This window comes from Hevea brasiliensis, chromosome 5, assembly GCF_030052815.1.
Source record: "Hevea brasiliensis isolate MT/VB/25A 57/8 chromosome 5, ASM3005281v1, whole genome shotgun sequence".
Lineage (NCBI taxonomy): Eukaryota > Viridiplantae > Streptophyta > Magnoliopsida > Malpighiales > Euphorbiaceae > Hevea > Hevea brasiliensis.
The window spans coordinates 3236067-3262277 of record NC_079497.1 but is presented as its reverse complement, the minus strand read 5'-3'; the positions used below and the strand labels follow the sequence as shown (position 1 = coordinate 3262277).

Genomic DNA, 26211 nt, shown 5'->3' with positions numbered 1-26211 from the left:
TTTATGAATTATATGTAATTATATATATATATATATATATATATATATATATATATATATATATATATATATATTATTTAATTTCATTGATTAATGGTTATTAGATTCAAACCAAGATAAAAAAAATAAACAAAATAACTTAAAAATAATTCTAAATTAAAAAAATTAATTAAAAATCAAAACTGATCGGTTTAAGCCAAATCGAATCAAAATAGAGTAATTCGGTTCAATTCTGTTTTTCATCTATTTCGATTTGGTTTGATTTCTAAAATATATAATTCAATTTTTATGATTTGATTCGGTTCGATTCTGTGACACCCCTTACCCGTCTACAGTGTAGACCAGCAAGATATGTCACACAGTGTATCGAAACACCATATTTTATCTCAATTATTTTTATCCTTCCTTAATTTATTTCTTCATGGTTATGAAGTGTAATTTATGAAATTTAACTCATTTAAGTCATTTATTAAAATTTTAAATTCATTTGAGGTTCCAAAAATTTTGTAGAAAATCCGACAAAGTACCGGCTAAAAATGGAGAAAACAATTCTTTGGAACCTGTGAAAAACACTTACAATAGTCATTCTATTCCACAACTCTCCAATCTTCACATCAATTCTCAAAATTCTTCCATTTGCCATTCATTCATTTTAACATCATAATCATATACATTTCATTTATAAACACAAATTTACAAATACTGACATTCATACCAAATTATATTACATAAGTTTCTATTTATACATGAGAAAATAAAAGTTTGATTACAAACAGTATAAAATACCAAAATGGGACCTAGTGTCCTACCAATGCACTGTAGCCTGTAAGGTGACACGGATACTATGCAGAAATGTGAACGGCCTCACCCAATCTGTAGTCTACTGGGCTCTCTTTCCAAATCTTCAGTGCCTACGCGTGGCAAAAGCGACTCGCTAAGCATAAAACTTAGCGGTGCCAATAATACAAGAAAATATAATATGCAAATAAAAGTAAAAATTTATTAGTTATTGTGTTTATAAGAAATGAATAATTACTAACTTATTGTTTAGTCGAAGGCTAATTACATTTTATGATATTAACTCCTTCTAGAATTTTATTAATCGTTTTCTTGATGATTTTGAGCTTCTTTTTATTGTAATTATTCTTGTTCTTTATCTTGATATATAATTTCCTTATTTTCTTTAATAATCAATTCAATTACATTTATATTTTTCCATGCCCAAGTAACCTATACAAATTAACCGGACTGGATAAATGGGTGAACTAGCACTGGGTACTAGGTACCTCGGGTCGTCACACCATCGGTCACAATGTGTCTCTCGGTGTGCAGACAGAATGGCTAATAAGCCATGAAAGCAATAAGGCATAAAACCAAGTATAACATCATAATCAGTATAGCCATAGGCTATCATATCACAGAATGGCATGAAGCCATACGTAGTACTGCTATCAGAACCCTATTGGCATGCCAACCTATCCAAACCAATCACACTAGGTCTACTAGGGCATATTACACTTTTAATTATGCAGTTTTTTGCAATTGAAGTTCAAGTGTTACTATTCATTTCATTAGTCAACTAAAATGTTAACTTTTTCATAGACAATAAGTATATTAGTTCTAATATCACCAACATACCACATTTTGCATTCTAAAATTATTGGCATTGGTTGCCAATATCATTGCAAAGCTTAGTATTGGTTATTTACAATTTTCAGATTTCAAGTACTAAGTTTACTGTTCCATTGGTCATTTGTACAGTGAGAATTTGGCCAAATGTTCTTCATCAAAGTTGTTCCTTATTGTGTCTAGTTACATTTATTTTTTTGAATCACTCCATTTGGAGTTTTGTAGCTCAAGTTATGGCCTAAACACCATAACTGGCCGGATTGCAATTTTTCCAGAATTTCTGGGCAGAATCAATTCTGCAGTTTTTGTACACTGATTGCAGGTCAGTTTTTGGATATGTTATGGTCAAAATTTGGGTTTGTTTTCTTCATGAAAGTTGTAGGTCTATGTCTCAGCTTTCTACTGGTAAAAATTCAGGTCAATTGGACCTTTCTATACTGAGTTATGACCAAATGAATGAACACTGTTCATTTGGTCATTTTCCAGGGACTGCATATTGGTCACCCGGATTAGGTCAATTTTTAGGGCAACTTAGGTTGGTTTTCTGGGTAGAGTTCCTTCACCAAAATTGTGGCATTATATATCTAGTTTCACCTCCAATTGGCCTTGCACCAATTGGAGCTACACAAGTTCAGTTAAGGCTCTCTAAACACACTAGACTCCAAGAGTCTAAACTGCAGCACACAAGGCAGCCTACCATTTCCAACATCCAATGACTCAATTCACTTCATAGTAAGTTTAAAACTTACCAAATGGTTACTAATTGACCATTAAAATGTTCCTACACCATTATAGGAGCAAAACCTCAATTTGGTCAAAACCCTAAATTCTCAATTTCTCTATTCTTCCATTAAATTACAATTTAAGGTGCTAAGTGTTAATTTCATATCAAAGGACAGCTTATATACTCATTTAATCTAAAGAAATCATCAGAACTCTCATAAGTCTATGGCTGCCAAAAATGGTAAAAATTCATTATGCAACTTTTGTTTAATTTCACTTAATTTTCACACTTAATTCCTACTCCACATATGATATACATAAAATTTCTAGAAGGAATTGGCACTAACCTCACTTGGTGACTTGACTACTTCACTTCTACTCCTTCTTTTTACTATCAATGGCTTCCTTATGAGGTGGGGAGAAATTTTAGTGAAGGCCAATTAGGGTTTTAAGGTGAGAAACGCTTAAGAAAATAAGCTTAAAAGAAAAGAAAAATGGTGGATTTGGTTAAGGGAGCTACGGCCATGGAGTGTAGGAGAAGAAGAAATGTTATTTTTATTTCATTTTAAGTCTTTTTAAATACATAATTATCTCCTCTTGTTTGTTTGTTGAATTTCCATTGGCTACAAATTTAATTTTATTCATTTATGACATCATGCTTATGTCATAAATCAAATTAAACTTCATTTTCTTTTCTTTTCTTTTTTACTCATTTTCAATTTAATTTTTAGCAATATTTATTCACATTTTATGTCATAATAATTATTTACTTAACTGGATAAGTCGGTTAAAAATCATCTCTGAAGACGAAATGACCAAAATGCCTTTCGTTTGACTTATTTAGCTAAAATCATCTGTACCGATTGAAAAATTTTCTTAAGTATTTTCTTGGCATTCTAATGCTATAGAAACCTCAATGACTTTTCTCTGGAGTCCCAAAAATTATTTTATGAATTTTCTCCTGGGTTTAGGGCTCCTAGTTGCGAGGACCGTAACTTCCCACTGGGTTACCCATCGCTAAGGCATCGGCTCATTTAACTTGGTTGTATTTTATTTCTAAATTTTTTTCCTAAATTTTTCTCCTAAATTTTTCTTATTAATATTTGAGTTAATTATGATTCCTCACTTTAATTTAAATATTTTTCTAGACGTTCTAACTGTCCGGACCGACACCGGTCACCTGGACAGTATAATATACGGAATTGCTACAGTGAGGGTGTTACAGATTCGGTTTGAACCGAATGCTCACCCTTACTCAAAACATATTATGCATAGTAAAATCTATATGTTTGTCTTAATAAAAAATGAAACTTAATATATATGACAAGATTACGTATTTTAGATTAGTAAAACTACATTTAGATAAGTTTTTTAAACATTTTCATTTGCACGTATTTTAATTTTCCTTATTATTTATTTATTGGTGATATACTAATAATAATACAAGAGGATAGTTTAACCCTAAATTATATATATATATAAAATAAAATTCTTCATGTAATTCTTTGAAAAATTAGAGCACATAAAAAATAATTATTAATTTAAAATTACAGTAAGAATTTATTATTTTATAAAATTATTTTTTTATTATATGATTATGATATGTATAGAAAATTTACATATTTTTTTAATAGAAAATTTATTATTATATATAATTTATTTTTCGTTTGAATTGAGTGAAACACAAATTTTTTATTAACCCACTTAATTTTCTGGCTCGCACCTGGTTTAGAGATGCACACAATTATAAATTAGGATGGCTTTGGTAGGAGAAAGGTGCGGAGAACACAAGAATGGCCAAACTAAGCCTCCAGTTTGAACCCTTTTCCATAATCTTGTTCATTATCACGGTTCCTTGGTTCAACCTTTCTCTTTGCTGTCCTCCATATCAGAAGGAAGCACTTCTCCAATTCAAATTTCTACTACTGGGAAACGTTTCCTCCAATTCAAACATGGAGCTTTCTGGGTTAGAGTCTTGGAACTCAACTTCTGACTGCTGTCACTGGGAACGAGTTCGCTGTCATAATTCGCAAAAGGTGACTAGTCTTGACCTCTTTCATCTCACTCCTTCACTAGCCATGAAAACTCTTGTGAAATCTGATGTTTTAGCTCCACTCTTTCACCTGCAAACACTCATCTTTCTTGACATTTCTTATAATGGCCATATACAAGGTGAAATTCCGGGAGTTGGGCTTGCCAATTTAACTAACCTTGTAAGACTTGACATGGCTGGTAATAGTTTGATTGGCTCCCTTCCTCCCCAGTTGTTTTCTTTAAGGCGCCTGGAGTATCTTGACGTAAGTTATAATTTCCTTGGAGGGAATGTACCTGCACAGATTGGAAATCTCACAAAATTGAAGTTTTTTTCACTCTACAGCAACAAAGTTTCTGGAGCAATTCCACCATCACTGATGCTTTTGACAAGGTTAGAATATTTGGATTTGGGACATAATTTTTTTACCATGGAAATACCAACTGATATCGGCAACCTCTCAAACATCTCTTATTTGAGCTTACGTGAGAACAATTTTTCTGGAGAGATCCCTCCATCAATTCAAAAGATGGAAGACTTAGAAGTAGCAGATTTATGTGAGAACAACCTTGAAGGAACTCTCCCTCAATGGTTAGCTGATACTGGTATTAAATATTTGGATTTTTCAAATAACAAGTTCTCGGGTTCTCTGCCACCTCACTTATTTCAATCTCAGAGTTTTCTGGCTCTTGCACTTTCATATAATAATTTGTCAGGAGAATTGCCAGAAACTATTGGTGAAGCCTCTAGAATGAAAATACTCGTTTTGTCAGGCAACCGGTTCTTTGGAACAGTGCCTCCATCCATCTCAAAGCTTGGACTAAGTTGGCTGGACTTGTCATGCAACAAATTTTCAGGCAATGAGTTTCCAATATTTAATCCAAATTCATCTTTGGCTTATATTGATTTTTCCTTCAATAAACTATCAGGTGAGGTTCCTGTGACTTTTCCATTGGTTGTAAAAGTGCTTCTGTTAAACGAAAATGAGTTTTCTGGTGTCTTGCCTCAAGAAATCGCAAAATTCAGCCGGCTCCGATACCTTAATCTCCGAAGCAACAATATTGGAGGTGAAATCCCAAATTTTCTCTCTCAGATGTCTTCTCTTCTAATTTTAAATCTGAGAAATAATTCTTTCAATGGGTCCATTCCAATCAGTTTGTCAAATCTTAGTGCTCTTCAAATTCTTGATCTCTCTTACAATAACCTTAGTGGAAAAATCCCACTTGGTTTTGGAAATCTTACAGGGATGATCAATAATCATGATTGCCCAGCAAAACATGATGTCCCAGCAAAACCCTCTGGTCAAATTCCCTTTCCTTCCTCCATTGCGATGGCAAGGCATGTTAATCGGACTTCCTTTTGGGATGCAAAAGTTCATATATTGCGTAATTTGGAAGTTTTCTGGAAGAAGTTTGAGCGAGGTCTGCCTATTCAGAACCTTCACCTATATACCTTTTTAGACCTATCTAACAATCAATTATCAGGTGAAATTCCTGATAGTTTAGGCAGATTGAAAAGTTTGAAGTCATTGAACTTATCAAATAACAATTTCTTTGGAGGAATACCATGGAGTTTTGGTGGTTTACAACGCATGGAGAGCTTAGATTTATCACACAATAATTTTTCTGGTGAAATTCCACACACATTCGGAAATCTATTGCAGCTAAGTAACTTGGATTTGAGCAACAATAAATTGGAAGGTTGCATTCCAGGTGGTCCTCAAATGGATAGAATGAATGACCCAAATTCTTATGCTAACAATAGTGGGTTACGTGGAATGCAAATTAAAGTACCATGTGAGGAGATACCTTCTAAGCCAAAGCAGGTGAAAGAGAAAATGGTGAAGAAGAGTAAGAGCTCGGAGACATGGTTTTCCTGGGAAATGGCAGTGATTGGATATCCTTTTGGATTTTTGTCAACAATTTTGGCTTTGTATGTTACTGACTATTTCTATATGGCATGACCAAGTGAAAGAGACAAAAGAGGCTATGTGAGGAATAGTTTTCTTTGTTTTTAGGTGTAGCTGTTCAATACTTGTTTTCACTTTGTGCTATTAACAAGTGCAAGGTTTATTTGTGATAGCAGGGAAGGAGTGTGCTATGGGGGCACTTTTTTTTTTTTTTTCAATGTAGTGAAAATAAAAGTTGGTGGAAAATTGTTTATAATTGGCCGTTAATATATATATATATATATATATATATATATATATATATATATATATATATATATATATATATATATGGACAAATTTTTGAGATGATAAAAATATTCCAAACACAACAAAACACCGAAATTGTCATAAAATTATTGTCGCTGAATGATATAGGCAACAAATTAGTAATTTTGTCACTAAAATTACCCTTTTTGTGATGTAAAATTTTACCACGCATAAGTAGATTTAAAAGATGTAAAGGGTTTCTAATTTCGTCCCCTATAACAAGGAAGCATATTAAGTTGATACATTTATGACAATAATTTTTTTGTATTTTATAAGCTTTGGCGCGATGATATCTCATTTTCATAACTTTAACTTACATTTACTGATGTTTTGTTTCGTCGGCAAAAGAGACTATACGAGACGTTTTGTGAAATTCCTCCCTATAAATCACTGATTATTTGGAGTAATATATATATTTAAAGTAATAAAATATTCTCAAATAAATGATACATGATATTTTTTTTGAAAAGCTTATTACATGTCATCTTCTATAAATACTATTCTTTATATTAATTATTATTTAATTTGATTATTTCTCTTTTAATTATTATTATTATTATTTCTAATATTACCTTAATATTTATGATTTAATTTATTATTTTTTTGAAATTTAATTTTTAAAAATTAAGACATTTTATAATTAAATACAATATTTAAAAATTATTTATATTATTTTTTTATAAATTTATTTATACAAAAATATTATTTACTACATATTACCTTTCATAATAATAATAATAATAATAATAAAAGGTCATTGATGACTATCATTTTAGAGAAAATTAATCATTAATTTATGATCTTATAATGAATCATAAATATTGTCATTTATACTAATTATAATTTATTTTTTTTTCTCTTTTAATTATCATTATTATTACTATACTGCTTTAATATTTATTATTTAAATTATTATTTTCTTTAAAATTTAATTTTTAAAAATTAAAATATTTTGTAATTAAATGTAATATTTAAAAATTATTTATATTATTTTATAAATATTAATTATTATTTAATTTTTTTATTTCTCTTTTAATTATCATTATTGTTTACGATACTACCTCAACATTTATAATTTAAATTAATATCTTTTTTAAAATTTAATTTTTAAAAATTAAGACATTTTATGATTAAATATAATATTTAAAAATTATTTATATTATTTTTTATAAATTTATTTATGTAAAAATATTATTTGCCATATGTTATCCTCCATAATAATAATAATAATAATAATAATAATAATAATAATAATAATAATAATAATAATAAAAGATTATTGATGACCATTAGTTTAAAGAAAATTGATCATTAATTAATGATCTCATAATAAATTATTATATAATTTAATTAACCTTAAATTACTTCATATCTTTAATAATTTTTTTTTATATTGTTATATTTTTTATTATTTTTATTATGAAATCTTTATTAAAAAATTTAAAAAATTATAAAAATAAAATATAGAGATTTGACTTGTTTGTGATTGGTATATATTATTTTTTATATTAATAATTTAATAATATTTTTATTTTACTTTTCAAGTATTAATTATTATTATTATTATTATTATTATTATTATTATTATTATTATTGTCAATTTATGACAATTTAATTAAAACGGCCAATTAAATAAAAAATAATTCACTATTATAAAATTGAATTTAAATATTTTTATTATTGTTTTTTAATTAAATAATATTTTATTATAAATTAATTTTTTATTTAAATAATTTTTATTTATTTGTTTATATATGGTATATCACATAAGATATGTGATAGACATCAAACACTCTTCTTTTATCAAGTATTTTCATTTTATTTAAATGCTCTCAAATCTTTTTTGATTTGCACTAATATTTTTATTATTTCTTTCAAAAATTATTAGTTATCATTCTCAAAATTTATTTATTTAAATATATTTAATTATTATGTATTTAATTATTATTTTTTTATAAATTTTTTATTTAATATTTCTTAAACTTTTGAATATTTTATTTCATTACAATTATATATTTAATGTAATTATAACTAATATTTTGATTATTTATATTTTATTATTATTAATTTTTAATAGGATTATTTTAAATTTTTAATTAAATATATATATTTTTATGCATAAATTATCTTTCAACTATATTTTTATATAGAAATCAAATTTTAAAGATAGATTGTAAATATAATTACATCAAAAATTTAGCCATAAATAAAGATGATTAAAAAAAATTAAAATTATTGTAAATTATAGAATCTATTTTTTAAAAAATGATATGTTTTTTTAATATTTATTATATTATAGAAAATGATGATATTTTAAAATTTTAATTTTTATGAAATATATTTATTTTATATTATAAATTTATGTTAACTAATAATATTTTTGTCAAAGAATTGTTTTATAAAAAATATATCAAATTAATAAAAGAAATTTATACTTACATTTAGTATTTTTAAAAAATAATATAATAAAATATTAATTTTAATTAATAATAATGTTATATATTTTTATTATTATTAAAATTAAATAATTCAATTCATTATTAGTAATTTAATTTTTTATTATATTAATAATAAAAAAATATTATACTTATATATTTTTAAAATAATATTATTTTCTCATTAATCTAATGTATTTTTTCTAATTTACAAAAGATAAATACCAATTTACATAAATTAAGAGATAAAATATAAAAAATTTTTGAAATTTAAATTATTTTTTGAATAAAGTATTTTTGTTACATTTTAAATGAAATAATCATATAAATTACTATTAATATATGTATAGAAAGAATTAAATAGGTATTTTAATTAATTGCACTATAAATTAATTAAAAATTTATTATTATAATACGTAAAAGTTTATTAAATTAAATAAGAGATAAATTTTAATTTAAAATTAATTTGATAGTAATAATTTAATTTATTTAAAATATAATTAAAAATTAAATTAAAAAATAAAAATTATAAATTACACATACATAGCATGAGCATTATGTTAGTTATGTAGTAAAGCAATTATTCATGTAGAATATACTACATGGAATGGTAACCCAATAGTGAATGAATATGTATACATGAGTGGGTCTATATATACACAGGATGAATCTTAAAAATTTATAATTATTTTACATTTTTTTTAAATAAACGTATAAATGAGTAACTACTATTGAGTTATAATTTTATATCAAATATTGACATGTAATAACTTTTTATTATATAATTTCTCAATTATTTGATGAATTATAATACTTACTATTAAGCAACAATTTTTCTTAGGAAGAAAACAATAACATATCTACACAAAGTATCAATAAAAATTTACATTGATCTCAAATATAATCAATAATTTTTCATAAAAATCATATCTAGACATATGTATCAATTAAAAAAAAAAACTTATGCAAAAATTCTCTAAAGTCCAAAATTAACACACATACAAATTAATTATAAAAAAATGCAATTGTAGATCGATAATGTGAAAATCCAAAATCCATTAATGCTCTTTTTCTTTAGCCTTATATTAATTATGACAATAATTAAAAAACAATATTGAAAACATTTAATTTTTTGTGATGAAATTACATAATTGCTCTTATTGATCCATAAGAATTACAGATCAAAACAAACATATTATTAATATTAAGGATATATTTCCAATTCAAATCCTTAGAAAACCAACTTTAGGTAAAATAAAAAAAAAATTAATATCATTGATATAAAGAGTCTATTTTAGCATTATTGTTTGAGCTGTAATTAGGAAAAATTAATATAAATATATTAGCTAGAGGTTATTAAAAATCATTTTAAAGTTATATAAAAATTTTAAAATAATTAAATAATTATTTTAAAATTTTTTTCCAATAACATTTAAAATAATTAGATTGGAATCACAATCCTTGACAGGTTCAAACTAATTATTAATAAATTGAGACTTAATCTTGAATTCAACCATGCATGCGACTTAGAACACATTTATAATAAAAATTTGAGTTGAAGAATTTATAATAAAAATTTGAGTTGAAGAGTCCAAGTCAGAATTTTAGTGCCGATTGGGTTTGGGAATCCACTATTTGGGAGATGACCTTCTGGATGTGTTGTAGGTCTACCACAGCCACTACAAGAGTCCTCCGAATCTATTTGGTGGACTTGAATGAAAATAGATGTTAGCAAAAAAGAAAAAATTCCACTTTAATTTCAAACAATTTAATATAAAATTCATTAAGAGTTTATTTTATATAAATTTTTATATTATTTATACTCTTAAAAAATATAATTAACCAAAAAAAAATTACAAGTGTTATTAATATTTATAGAAAAATTTCAAATATGTCAATGAGAGTTGAATAAGTTAATAAGACTCGATCAATACTTTTATTAGATGAGAGCTCTAGTTTTACTCGATATTTATTTTAATTATATATATATGTGTGTCTGTGTGAGAGAGAGAGAGATAAGGGTGTTCAGATTTTATTTTAATTTTTTAAAAAAATTTACAATATTATTATGGCAAAATATAACACACTACAATAATTTTAAACTTCAACGACATGTTTTATATTTTATTAAAAATTTAAAATATATTATTAATAAGAATTATTAATAAATACTTAGTGATATGTATAAATTTCGTAATTTAAAGTTTTTAATAATATTTTTACATTAATTTATAGTGCTACTGTACATGATGTTATAAATATATTATTTATTATAATTTATATATTATATTGATATTATTTATTATTTTAATATAATATATAAAATAATGTTAAAAAAGTGCATTAAACAAGTTTCAACTCAAACCCATTTATGGGTGTAGGCTTTTAATTTTCTTTTCGGAAAGATTATAATATTTTTCCATTTCAAGAGTCCCATTTTATAAGTTGCTCAACAGAATCGACTTATAAGAATGTACCACGGGCTACGGCAGAGAAGAAAAAGAAACAAAAAAAAAAAAAAACTATTTATTTGTAAAAAGATAAAATTACTAATTGGTGAATAATATGTGTGTTCAAACATCACAAATTAGTTAAATACTTATGTTCTTTCTTTCTTTTTTTTTTTTCAATAGGTAAAAGGATGCACACGTTTAGTTCAGTAAAAGGACACATACCTTAATAAAATTAGAGTAATTTTATTAAGATGTAGAATCTCATATAAACTATATACACATACCTTTTACATTTGATGTAGAATCCTGAAGGATCAGCTTACGAGGCCACTTGATTATAGGCTATGTGCGGAAGGCTCCACTACACACTGAACTCTCTAAAAGCTATAACTTTTGTTTTTTCATGTCGATAGACAGAAAGACGTATACACTTAACTCAATGACAGGACATATTCCTTAACAAAATCATGACAATTTTACTAAGACTCAAAATTTCATATAAGCTACACACACCTTCTACATCTGATGTGGAATCTCGAAGGATCGTTACATACTTAGATAAATGTACATATATATGATAATTGAATATAATTTAATAAATTTATAATAAAACAAAAATTATAATATAATAATAGTCATTCTAATTCTATATTTGATTTACTTGATAATAATAATGGTAATAAGAAGGTGATGATGGAAATAAATTTAACCGATGATAAATTAATTAATTGTAATTACACATATTTTTTTTATATAATTAATAAATATTAAATTAATTAAAATAATTTTAATTATATAATACGTGATAATTAGCATTATTTTATAACAACATTTTTATAATTAAATAAGATAATAAATTATATTATAATCCAAAATTTTTTTGTCCAAAATCTGAAAAATAAAAAAATAAGTTAAAAAATAGAGAATTTATTATTTCTTTAATTTTCTTTAGTGCCAGAAAATTACGCAAAGAAAAAGAAAACAGAAAATTTGTCCATTTGGGGCGGCTAGTGCCTAACTGTCCTAGTGCAAGGGATGGCCAAACCCATTTTTGCGAAAAAATATTGAATAATCTCCCTCTTAATTTTATAATATTATTTAAAATCATGAAGAATCTAATTAAAAAAATTTATACGTTCACTTATTTTTCATTGGTCTTAGAATTAAAAAAAAAAAAAACCAATCTCTGATCTCCAACCCCAAGTATAAAGCTGCATGGCTTTGGTATAGAAGTTCCAAAAAAAAAAAAAAAAAAACGAAACAATGGCCAAACTAGGCACATTTTTGGAGTCCCCTTGCATATTCATGATTATGTTGATTCCTTGGTTCAGCCCTTGTGTTTGTTGCCCTCGCTATCAGAAAGAATCCCTCCTCCAATTCAAAGTTTTATTATTGGGAAACACTTCCTCCAATTCGGACATGGATCTGCTTTATGGCTTAGAGTCCTGGAACTCAACTTCTGATGATTGCTGTCAGTGGAAATACGTCGCTTGTGATTATTTGCAAAAGGTGACTGCTCTTGATCTCTCCAATATCACTTTCTTCCAACCCTTTAAGACTCTTGTGACTTCTGATGTTTTAACTCCACTTTTTCGCCTGCAAACACTCTCTTCACTTCACATTTGTAAAATTGACATACATGGTGAAATCTCAGGAGTTGGGTTTGCCAATTTAACTAACCTTGTTGAACTTTTCATGGATGAAAACAGCTTCAATGGGTCCATTCCTCCTCAGTTATTTTCTTTGAGGCATTTAGAGCGTCTTGATTTGAGTGAGAATTTGATTGGTGGCACATTAGACAACAATTTAGGAGATCTTTCCAACTTGAAGGAGTTATCCTTGGATAATAACTTAATCCAAGGAAAGATTCCTTTGCAGATTGGAAATCTCACTAATTTGGAAGCATTGTCTCTAAGTCACAACAAATTATCTGGAGCAATTCCTTTACAGATTGGTAACCTATCCAATGTTTTAACTCTTTATTTAAATGACAACAATTTGTCAGGACAGATTCCTCCATCCATTCAAAAGATGGAACAATTGCAAATTCTTGCTTTAGAAAATAATTTACTCTCTGGTGACATCCCAACATGGCTGCTTGATTTCAAGAACATGCAGGAATTGTATCTTGGGGGAAATAAACTTTCCTTGGGAAAGATTATCATCGTGCCAAGAAGCAAATTTTTTGTATTGTCTTTGAGATCTTGCAATCTTTCAGGTGAAATTCCATTTTGGCTTTCCACTCAGACCTTTCTTTTATACCTGGACTTGAGTGAGAATAACCTGGAAGGAAACTTCCCTAAATGGCTAGCAGAAAGCGATATCTTATATTTGATTTTATCATCTAACAAGCTTTCAGGTTCTCTGCCATCTCGCTTATTTCAGTTTCAAAGGTTATACATTCTTATCCTTTCAAGTAATAATTTCTCAGGACCATTGCCGGATACTATTGGTGAAGCCATCGGAATGAGAATACTCATGTTGTCAAATAACAATTTCTCTGGATCACTGCCTGCGTCCATCTCAAACATGCTTAAGCTAGAGTTGCTGGATTTGTCAAGCAACCAATTTTCAAGCAATGAGTTTCCAATTTTTAATCCAAATTCCTCACTGGTTTATGCTGATTTTTCCTTCAACAAATTCTTTGGCAACGTTCCTGTTACTTTCCCATTGACTACAGAAGTGATTCTATTAAGCCATAATCATTTTTCTGGTTTCTTGCCTCAGTGTCTCACAAATTTTAGCCATATGAAGTACCTTGATTTCCATGACAATAACATCATAGGTGAAATCCCAGTGTTTTTGACCGAGATCTCTTCTCTTCACATACTGAATCTCAGAAATAATTTTCTCAATGGGTCTATTCCAATTAACTTGTCAAGTCTTAGTGCTCTACAAATACTTGATCTCTCCATTAACAACCTTGATGGAAAAATCCCACCTAGTCTAGGAAATCTTACTGGAATGATTAATGATCATGATGATTCCTCATCAAGTATCTTCAGTCAAATTCCCTTCCCTTCCTTCTGGTTGCAAGAGAACCGTAAATTAAATGATTTTAAGGGCTCCTGGCAATTACATGATTTGGAAGTGTTTTGGAAGAAGTTGAAGCAAGGTTTACCTAGCCAACACCTTCAGATGTATACATTTTTAGACCTATCAAGCAACCAGTTATCAGGAGAAATTCCTGATTGTTTAGGTGTTATGAAAAATTTGAAGTCATTTAACTTATCCAACAACAAACTCTCTGGAAAGATACCAATGAGTTTTGGTGATTTGCAAAGCTTAGAGAGCCTGGATTTATCCCACAACAATCTCAATGGTGAAATTCCTCAGACATTGGCAAAGTTGTTGCAGCTTAGTTACTTGGACTTGAGTAACAATAAATTGGTAGGTCACATCCCAAGCGGTCCTCAAATGGATAGGTTGAATGATCCAAATTCATACACCAACAACAGTGGATTGTGTGGATTGCAAATCCAGATACCATGTGAGAGTGAGAAGTTCACACCTAAAACAAAGCAAAAACAGGGAAAGCCAAAGAAGAGAAAGAGTTGGGAGACATGGTTTTCATGGGGAATGGCAGTGATTGGATATTCTTCAGGATTTTTTTCTACAATTTTGGTTATGTATGTCATCGGCTACTTCAATGCTGCACCATTGCAAGGTCGTAGACGCCACATCAGACATAATACTCTTTTTTGTTTTTAATTTATAGTTGTTGGTCTTGGTCTTCCTTGTATGCTATTGTTAAACACTTGCTGTTTTGGAATTGTTCAAGCATGATTTCTATTTCATGTTGTTTATTATTTGTTGGCTTCTGCCTATGATAATTGAAATGCCTTCTTGGTAGCCTTTTTTTTTTTTTTTTGAAAAATAAATAATTGTGAAGATCTATAAGCTCTCTGTGGATTAGAATATTTATACATACATTTTACATAGTCATTTAGATTTAATTTCATAGCCATTTTATTTGATTATTAGTCACTTTTAGCTAATTTCATTAGTTATTTAGATAGTTTTTCATAATTGCCAATTTTTGGATTAATTTGTAATTTTACTTTGTTTTATAGGTAAAATGGTGTTTTTGAGGGACTAAAAAGAAATTTTGCTATTGAGGAGTGATTTCTTCAGCCAAAGATGTCAAAAACAAGTTTCAAAGTTGAAGTATGCATTGGCCAAATTTGCGCATAAGTTGTGCAGTTCTGCATAAGGAGAAGAAACTGTCCCCACTACCTGCCGAAATCTGCATAAGTTGCCGCATAACTTATGTAGATTCGCGCCTCCCTTATGCAACCTCACAGAATTGTGCATAACTTATGCAGTCTTGCACCTTGCTCATGCAGTTTCGCATAAGAGAGCCAGAAACCAGCCGAAAACTGCATAAGGGACTGTATAACTTATGCAATCCACTTATGCAGTCCCACAAAGTCTCCATAATGAGCTGGCAGAAGATTCCCTCATAAAAACACACCTCAAACACACCATTTTAGGGCTCCTTGTCAGAGAAAAAGATATAAATAGGCCCTTATCCCATTTCAGAGAGAGGAGGAAGAAAAGGAAAAGGAAAAGGAAGAGGGCAGCAGCTGAAGAGTCAAAAACGTCTCCCACACCATTTCCAACCAGATTTGGAGTTTTCTTTCCTTTCTTGCATATTTCTTACCTTTCTTGTATTGGGTTTCTTAGTTCTTAGCTTAGATTAAAGTTTTATTTTCTTATTAACTCAGAATTTCTTGTGTTAAACATGGATTGTGAGTAGTTTTCTTTGATTCTGGAGTAAGGGATGTAATATTTTAGTTATTTTTGTGGATTTGAACTGGGTTAGTCCCAATTTAATGAATTTATGAGGTTTAATCCATTTCTTGTGTGCTTATTCACATGCTTAATGAAGGGCCCCATTAAGTTATGTTCTTAATCCTTGGTTGAAGCACCGAAAGGAGAAAACCAAGTGATAGTTAATCAAGAAATTGGACTTAATTAACTTAGATCTAGAAATAGACTAAGGGTTAAGAGGGTTTTAATAGATTGATTAAAGAACCTAATGGGTCTTGGTTAATTTTAACTCCACGAAAGTAGGATTAAGTTAATTAAGGCACTCTTTGTCTCACTCGAAAGAGTTTTCAAAGGATTTTAGAATTAATCTCCTTTAAACCCATAAATTTCATGGATTGGGCTAGCTAGGGAAAATCCCAAAATGACTTAAATATGAACCCTTAACTCCAGAATCGTCTTTTATCAATTATTGCTTAGAATTTTACTTTTGAGTGTTTAGTTTAATCTCATTTTATTAATTTTCATTATTAATATTATCAATTTCTTTATTTTGCGAATTATTAAATTAGTCATTATTTGAATTTAGTTTTGCATTTTCATACCTTAAGCTTCAAATTTCCAAATTTCTGTTATTAATCTGATTAAAATACAATTTTAACATATTTTATTTTACATCAAAAATTCAATCATTAACACAACTCCTCGTGGGAACGATATCTTTTTCTATACTACTTGAACGACCCGTGCACTTGCGGTTGGGACACATCAAGTTTTTGGCGCCGTTGCCGGGGAGTTGTTTGTTTAAGATTGAATTCTTGATTATTTTAGTTGTTTATAGTTTTATCTTTGTTATCTTTTCATTTTGTGTTTGTTTGTTCTTTTTAGGTACTCTTAATCTTTTATGAGAAGAGCTAGAAGCACAAGCGACACATCCTTATTGTTTGATCCTGAAATTGAGAAATTTTGTAAAGCCAACAAGAAAGAAACCAGAAAAAGGAAAGAAGCCTTGAGAGAAACTGAAATTGAAGCAGACATGGCTGATGAAAGAATTAGAATTGGTGGTGGTAATGCTGGAAATGGTCGAAATAATGAAAATGTAGCCCAAGGTGAAGAAGTTGTAAATGCTAATATGCCTAGGGGAAGTATGATGGATCATGCTTTTCCTCGTTTTAATGACTTGAGAGAGAGTATAGCAAGACCAAGAATTGATGCAAATAGTTACACGATGGATTTTGGGGTTCTTCAAATGATTCAAAATTCCCAATTTGGGGGACATCCTTCTGAAAATCCACACACACATCTAAAGAAGTTTGCTATGATTTGTGACATGCAAAAGCAACCAGGAGTGTCTGATGATGTAGCAAGGCTAAAATTGTTTCCATTCTCTTTGAAAAATAAAGCATTGGATTGGCTTGATTCTTTACCTTACAACTCAATTACAAATTGGGAGCAGCTCACTGATGCATTTCTTGCCCAATACTTTCCACCTGGAAAAACTCAAGAGTTGAGGAATCAAATGATTGCTTTTAGACCAAGAGAAGATGAGACTCTTTATGAGTCATGGATGAGATGGAAGGAGTTAGAGAGACAATGTCCACATCATGCCATTCCTAAATGGATGATAAACCAAAATTTTTACACAAATGTCACTTCTGCTATTAGAGGAATCATTGATGCTCAAACTGGAGGGGAATTCATCATTAAGCATGAAGATGAAGCTTATGAGTTATTAGAGAAAATAGCAAAGAACAGTCATCTATGGAGTAGTCCAAGAGGGTCAACTCCAACTCAAAAAAAGGCAAGTTGCTGGAATGTATGAGCTTGATCCATTCAATATGATCAATGCCAAATTTGATGCACTCACTAATGTCCTTGCTAAGAAAATGGAGGATTTAAGTATGCTAGTCAGTTCATCATCATGCTCTGGAAGTTCTCAACAAGTCACTTATGCAGAAGGAACAATGTGTTGTGGAATAGATTATCCTTCATATGCTTGGAGGAATCATCCCAATTTTTTATGGGAGAATCAGCAAAATCAAGCTTCAATTCAGAACTTTTCACCACAACAACAAGGGCATCAATACCAACAACCTAGGCAACCACCACCTAGTTTTCAGCAAAAGAATGCAAATCCTGCACCTTTACCAAGACAGCAAGAACAAAGTTCTACCATAGAGGCTTTATTATAACAAATTCTTGCTAATCAAACTAAGCATGATGAAGAGATGAGAGAGATGAAAGCAAGGATGGAACAAATGCAAACACACAATAGGATGCTGGAAAATCATATTGCACAACAAGCATGCTCATTAAGTACCAATTCTATGGGAAAACTTCCTAGTCAAACAGAAAATCCAAGGGAGCAATGTCATGCCATCACACTGAGGAGTGGTAAAATAGTGCATACTGAGAAGAGCGAAAAAGTTGAGAAGAGAGAAAATGAGAAAGATGTCGAGGGAGATGAAAAAGAGAATGCAAGAAAAGGTAAAGAGGAGGTTGAAGAGAAAGAAGAGAAATACATACCTCCAGAGCCTTACAAGCCACAACTTCCCTTTCCACAGAGATTTCAAAAAGCCAAGTTTGATAAGCAATTTGGGAAGTTCTTAGAGGTTTTGAAGAAGCTATATATAAATGTGCCTTTTATTGATGCTCTTTCCCAAATGCCTTCTTATGCTAAGTTTTTGAAAGAAATTCTCTCAAACAAAAGAAGACTTGAAGATTATGAGACTGTAGCCTTAACTGAGGAATGCAGTGCTATTCTCCAAAGGAAACTCCCTCCAAAGCTCAAGGATCCAGGGAGTTTTTCAATTCCATGCCACATTGGGGAATCATGTTCTGTAAAAGCTTTATGTGATTTAGGGGCTAGTGTAAGCCTTATGCCCCTCTCCATCTATGAGAAGCTTAACATGGGAGATCTTAAGCCAACCCATATTTCTCTTCAATTGGTAGACAGATGAATTAAATATCCAGAAGGGATCTTGGAAAATATACCACTGAAGGTTGGAAAATTTTACATCCCAGTTGACTTTGTCATTTTGGACATGGAAGAGGATTCTCATATGCCAATCATTTTGGGGAGGCCTTTCCTGGCTACAGCTGGTGCTTTGATTGACGTGAAAGGTGAAAAGCTTACTCTTAGAGTTGGAGAGGATCAGTTAGTCTTCAGTATTGGCACTAACAAGAAGAGGCAACATGAAGATGTAGACTCTTGTTTGAGAATTGATATAGTTGATGAGTTAGCAAAAGAGCATTTTAGAAAAAGCTATCCAAAGGCTTCTCTTGAAAGTTGTCTTGTCCATGAAGGGACTATCAATTATGAAAATCCAAAAGAGGCTGTATTTGCACAATATTTAAAGAGTAATCCACCTTGTCATATGGCACCAATCTTTTAACTTGAGCAAGTGGAGAAAAGTGAGGTCAAGCAACCATCTCTCAAAGAAAAAGATGCACCAAAGGTCGTCAAGAAAGAAATGGTTGGATTTTTAGACAAAGCAACAAGGATCTTCTCATGCGATGGAAAGAAAATGAAGTATAGATTCATTGAAGCACCTATTAAAAATAGAGGCAATAAATTCCAATTCCAGTCACCATGAAACATGACAAGGGTCAAGCTAAGGACCATAAATTAGCGCTCTTGGGAGGCACCCCAAGTTTCTTTATTCTGTTTTTATTAAGTTTATTCTATTTGCATTATTCTTGTTTTAAATATCCCTCAAATTCAATTTTGACATTGTTAAATTTTTCCTTTGTAGATGCATTTTGAAGGAATAGAGGCTATTGCACTGTTGGGAAGTTATTCTTACTTGATATTTTAATTGTCTACTTCCCCAAAACTGATTTGTTTTAGTTGCCTTGGTTGCAGATTCTTTTGGCTTGTGCAAAGAAGTTTTTGTGAACTAATTCTACAGCATATGTTGTCAACTATTTCTTATTGGCTGAGGTTGGGTGTATTATCTTCATATATCTATGTTTTTAATGTTGATATGATGGTAAGTGGGTCATTTTTGTAGTTTTGAGCTTATGTGGGTTGTGTGATTCAATGTGCACATGCTGCATTTTCTTGGCATAATTTGGAGAGTCCATTTTCTTTTGTAGATAAATGCAACTTTATGCAGATTTTTATTGAGTTTTAATGTGCTAAATGTTAATTTGCAGAGTTTGAGTTGAAATGGCATAATTCACAAATGCCTCTTATGCAGAACTCACTTCTACAAGCTTGTATGATGCAATTGTGATGGATTTTGTATATATTGATGTGTTTTTGGTGATAATTTCTCATGATTTATGCTTCATAGAATTATATTTCTTCATTCTAGTGTATTTTTCACACTTGCAAATCATTTTCAATTGTAATCTCAATCTTGTTGAATTGTGCATAAGTAACTGCATAGCTTATGCAGCTTTTAGACCACAAATTTTGCCATTTTTCATCTCTGCTAAAACCTGCATAAGCCATTGCATAACTTATGCAATCCTGCATAACCACAATTTTTGTCATTTTTCATCTCTGCTGCAATCTGCATAAGGATGTGCATAGCTTATGCAATTCTGCACAGCCACATTTTTGCCAAATTTCATTTCTGCTGAAACTTGCATAAGTGTGTGCATAACTTATGCACTTCCGCATAACCACATTTTCTGGGACTCCATTTTCTGCCGAAATCTGCATAAGGGAGTGCATAAGTTATGCACTTTTGCATAACTAATTTTTCAGACCACTTATTATCTGTCGAAACTTGCATAAGGTAGCGCATTAGTCATGCACTTTTGCATAACTGACTTTTCACACTACAAATTTCAGCCGAAACCTGCATGACCAAGCGCATAAGTTATGCACTTTTGCATAAACAATTTTTCACACTCCCATTTTCTGCCGAAACCTGCACAACTTAGTGCATAACTTATGCAGTTTGGCACCTCTCAACTTCCTGTTATTTCATTTTTGCCGAAACTTGCATGAGAACCTGCATAACTTGTGCGCCATCACCTCCATCCTAGCCACCACCTCAACAGCAGCACCCCCATCCAGTTCAGCAGTAAACCATTTAGACAAGGGCAAAGCCATAAAAATAGATTGATTCTTGATCTATTCTTGTTTAGCTTCTAGTAGTTTCCCTTTATATACAGTGTTTACATTTTTAAGGTTGCTGGAATAAATTTAACTTGCTTTGATTTAGTTTGCTAAACAAATTGAATGGATGGTAACTTTAGCTTTTCACTGTTGCTTTACGATTGTGGGCTCCAATTTTGCATACTAGTGTACATTCCTTCTTGACCCACAATTCTTTTCATTTTTTTTCTATTATATAATTCTGCTGCAGTTTTTATGCTACATAACTTGTGCAGCCTGCTTATGCACTGTATATATTTACAAACCTCTGCTGGTGTTTGCACATTTTTCCTTACTATATCATCATGCAGCAGCTTTTAAATATACTGCACTGGCTGTGAATCCCCTTATGCAAATGTTATGCATGGCCTGTGCAGTCCTTATTGCCACTCATGCAGAACCGCACAGCTTATGCACCCTCCTTATGCACCTGTTCTGTACAGCATTTTATTCTGCATAACCTGTGCAGCTTCTTATGCATCACCATTATATCTTGAATTCTCATCTGCTCTATACCAGGTAACTCTTTCTTTTTGCTCTTAAATTTCACAATTCCTGGTAATTACTCTTTGCTTTGAGTTTTGATAATACACTGCTTGAGACATTGAGGACAATGTCCAATTTTGAGTTTGGGGGTGTGCATTTTGATTTTTGCTACATTTTTCACATTTTGAGTATAGGAACATCTCACCCCATTCCATTTACATATACTGTAAATATTTTACATATACATCCATACATACATATACATAACACATTTACACACACATTATACATCACTTAGAAATTGTACACATTGCACACAAATAGATTTCCTCCATTTAGTTAATGCATTGCTCATTTTTAGGAATCATGCATCATGCATCAAAATCTTTTGCCAAATCCCTTGAGTATTGAAAAGTTACCTATGAGAGTGATTTGACTTACCTTTAGTTGGGTTTGTGGATTGAAAGTTTCCTAAGAGGTACAAAGTTTTAAAGTGTCTATCTCTTGCCTATATCTTCTTAGACAAAAAGCTACCCAACTAGTCCTTTAGAGATTGGAGTGTTTAGAGGGAGTTATTGGATAAAAGGTAGTCAAATGATGTCTCACCAATCCTAGAACAAATTTTCTAAACCTTTCAAGGCAAAATACCAGCTTGTACTTGAAACGAGAAATGATTAGGCATTCTTTGATTTAAACCTTCTCATTTTAAACCTTTGGCCTTTTTCCTAATTAAAATTAACCCTTGCAAACTCCTTTGAACCTCTTTATGCCTAATTTTTCTTGAAAACCTTATTGCTACCTAGCCAATGAACCAAACACTCCAACCCTTTTCATGAGAATAATTATTTATAATATTAGGTACATAAAAAAAAAAGAAAAGAAAAGAAAAAAAATACAATAAAAGGGAGAAGAAATGATTGTCATCTTGTAAAAGTGCTAGTATATGTGCTTTTCATTATTGTCATTCAAATTGAAAGAAATCCACCCAAAGTAATTAAAGGAAATGAGTTTGGGGGTGGCATTTTTAAGGACAATCATCAAAAGAAAATGCAAGATACAAGTTTAAAGTATCAAAATGTCCCTTCATTTTTATGTGTTTTGTAAATTATGCTAGCACTTGACAATTCTCATTGTGTATTTCTCTCCTCCATATATAAAAAAAAAAGAGAGAAAAAGAAAAAATATAATAAAATAAGAAGTGTACCTTATGTTGTCAAGATTGAAAATATTCTCATGCTTTGAATCCTTTTTACCTATTTTTCTTCTTAGCCTCATTTTGAATCCCATGGCCCCATTACATCCCTAAAAAGACATTTGATCTCTTGATAGTACTTGCTACATTAGTGGAGATAGGAGTAGGAAATTTGCCTATGGGATTGGAAAATTATCCATTCATTCATTTAATTCCATCATTCTATATAGAGACACTTTGACTATTGATTGTCCTAGAATTCCTTTTGAGCATGACTCTCTCTTTTGATTGGTTGGTTTGGGAATTTTGAATGATAATTGACTTGATGGCTAAGCGGTGAAAGCTTGGATAAATATTAGATTCTTTGCATTTTGAAGGATGGGTATATGGATTGTTGGTATGGCTAAAGGTGTGTTAAGTTACTTTAATAGGTGATTTTCATAGCTCTTTGGATAAGGCACCCCTAAAAATTGTATTACATTTTAAAGTTTGCTTGAGGACAAGCAAAAGCTTGAGTTTGGGGGTATTTGATACATACATTTTACATAGTCATTTAGATTTAATTTCATAGCCATTTTATTTGATTATTAGTCACTTTTAGCTAATTTCATTAGTTATTTAGATAGTTTTTCATAATTGTCAATTTTTGGATTAATTTGTAATTTTACTTTGTTTTGTAGGTAAAATGGTGTTTTTGAGGGACTAAAAAGAAATTTTGTCATTGAGGAGTGATTTCTTCAGCCAAAGATGTCAAAAACAAGTTTCAAAGTTGAAGTATGCATTGGCCAAATTTGCGCATAAGTTGTGCAGTTCTGCATAAGGAGAAGAAACTGTCCCCACTACCTGCCGAAATCTGCATAAGTTGCCGCATAACTTATGCAGATTCGCGCCTCCCTTATGCAACCTCACAGAATTGTGCATAACTTATGCAGTCTTGCACCTTGCTCATGCAGTTTCGCATAAAAGAGCCAGAAACCAGCCGAAAACTGCATAAGGGACTGCATAACTTATGCAGTCCCACAAAGTCTCCATAATGAGCTGGCAGAAGATTCCCTCATAAAAACACACCTCAAACACACCATTTTAGGGCTCTTTGTCAGAGAAAAAGATATAAATAGGCCCTTATCCCATTTCAGAGAGAGGAGGAAGAAAAGGAAAAGGAAGAGGGCAGCAGCTGAAGAGTCAAAAACGTCTCCCACACCATTTCCAACCAGATTTGGAGTTTTCTTTCCTTTCTTGCATATTTCTTACCTTTCTTGTATTGGGTTTCTTAGTTCTTAGCTTAGATTAAAGTTTTATTTTCTTATTAACTCAGAATTTCTTGTGTTAAATATGAATTGTGAGTAGTTTTCTTTGATTTTGGAGTAAGGGATGTAATATTTTAGTTATTTTTGTGGATTTGAATTGGGTTAGTCCCAATTTAATGAATTTATGAGGTTTAATCCATTTCTTGTGTGCTTATTCACATGCTTAATGAAGGGCCCCATTAAGTTATGTTCTTAATCCTTGGTTGAAGCACCGAAAGGAGAAAACCAAGTGATAGTTAATCAAGAAATTGGACTTAATTAACTTAGATCTAGAAATAGACTAAGGGTTAAGAGGGTTTTAATAGATTGATTAAAGAACCTAATGGGTCTTGGTTAATTTTAACTCCACGAAAGTAGGATTAAGTTAATTAAGGCACTCTTTGTCTCACTCGAAAGAGTTTTCAAAGGATTTTAGAATTAATCTCCTTTAAATCCATAAATTTCATGGATTGGGCTAGCTAGGGAAAATCCCAAAATGACTTAAATATGAACCCTTAACTCCAGAATCGTCTTTTATCAATTATTGCTTGGAATTTTACTTTTGAGTGTTTAGGTTAATCTCATTTTATTAATTTTCATTACTAATATTATCAATTTCTTTATTTTGCGAATTATTAAATTAGTCATTATTTGAATTTAGTTTTGCATTTTCATACCTTAAGCTTCAAATTCCCAAATTTCTTTTATTAATCTGATTAAAATACAATTTTAACATATTTTATTTTACATCAAAAATTCAATCATGAACACAATTCCTCGTGGGAACGATATCTTTTTCTATACTACTTGAACGATCCATGCACTTGCGGTTGGGACACATCAAATATCATAGACAAAAGTTTGTATCCTGGAAAATATAAAGATCAAATAACTTATAAAAATTCGAAAATAATTAATCAACCACAAATGCAAGATGAATATACAAGTGTTTGAATTAATTCTCCAGCAGGAAGACTCTGGACTGAGAATAATAAATGCTTTTTATCCACAAATTTCCTGGACTCCAAAATCTCAAGTTAGAGTCTCAATTGAAGTTAAATGGGTTTTCAAACGCACAAAGCCAACTCCAGTCGAAAACAGAGAGAGAGAGAGATTCACGTATTTCTTGGTTGACAGCACATCCATAGATTTGATGAAATCTACCAAATTCCACCATATCAGATGAGACAAGTCCCCTTGGTACTCACGATTGGTTAATTACTTTTGAAATTTTTGTCAACAAGATGTCGGGTATCCAATAAATTGACTTCCATTGTATCCATTTTAAAGACCAATTATAAAGCTGCTTTAATGTCTTTGCTCATGACATAAACCCGCTTGCAAGAAATTGCTAGTAAAAAATTAATATATCAAGAATTAATGCAATCGCTAAGGAATACAATTCATATCTTCAGATTCTTAATTATTACTTTCTAACAAATAAATTTAATAATAATATAACTAGAACTGAAACCGGGGTTAACGCAGTTAGCTTTTTGGAAAGAAAAAAAAAATTCTAAAGAAAGAACGATAATTAATGAAAGAAATCAATTAGAAAACTGCCACCCATATTGTTACATCTTTGGAGGATGATGATGAATCTACTTTCATTTTAATTTGTTTTAATTATTGAATACAGTTGATAATTGATAATTTATAATTATTATGATAGCTAATAATTAACGACGCGAATGATAATTGATTAGTAAAACTTTATTAAACAGTTATCATTGTTATGTAAAACCACTATATAAAATCATAATGAATAATAGTGTATATTAGATACTTTATTTTATTATTAAAATAAATATATAATTTTTATATAATTCATTTAATTTTAATTGAAATTTAAATTTGATATTTCATAATTTTGA

General features: G+C 30.2%; 2 protein-coding genes and 1 non-coding gene across 3 annotated transcripts; 2 read left to right on the top strand and 1 right to left on the bottom strand.

The window, feature by feature from the left end:
* The first annotated feature begins 4108 nt into the window (after positions 1-4108).
* Positions 4109-6548, top strand: LOC110632554 (receptor-like protein 46). Its single transcript, XM_058146623.1, has 2 exons — positions 4109-4388; positions 4525-6548. The coding sequence occupies exon 2, from the start codon at positions 4578-4580 to the stop codon at positions 6345-6347; it is 1770 nt and encodes a 589-aa protein (XP_058002606.1). The 5' UTR covers positions 4109-4388; positions 4525-4577; the 3' UTR covers positions 6348-6548.
* Positions 6549-12909: 6361 nt separating this feature from the next.
* Positions 12910-15201, top strand: LOC110651943 (receptor-like protein 46). The gene has a single exon (XM_058147625.1). The coding sequence runs from the start codon at positions 12910-12912 to the stop codon at positions 15199-15201; it is 2292 nt and encodes a 763-aa protein (XP_058003608.1).
* Positions 15202-17763: 2562 nt separating this feature from the next.
* LOC131180438 (small nucleolar RNA R71) lies at positions 17764-17871 on the bottom strand. The gene has a single exon (XR_009149211.1). It is a non-coding gene; the product is annotated as a small nucleolar RNA R71 (small nucleolar RNA).
* Positions 17872-26211: the final 8340 nt, after the last annotated feature.

Bases quoted from the DNA above. Each gene is read 5' to 3' on its own strand.
- LOC110632554 (XM_058146623.1), top strand. From the start codon at position 4,578: ATGGCTGGTAATAGTTTGATTGGCTCCCTTCCTCCCCAGTTGTTTTCT.
- LOC110651943 (XM_058147625.1), top strand. From the start codon at position 12,910: ATGGATCTGCTTTATGGCTTAGAGTCCTGGAACTCAACTTCTGATGAT.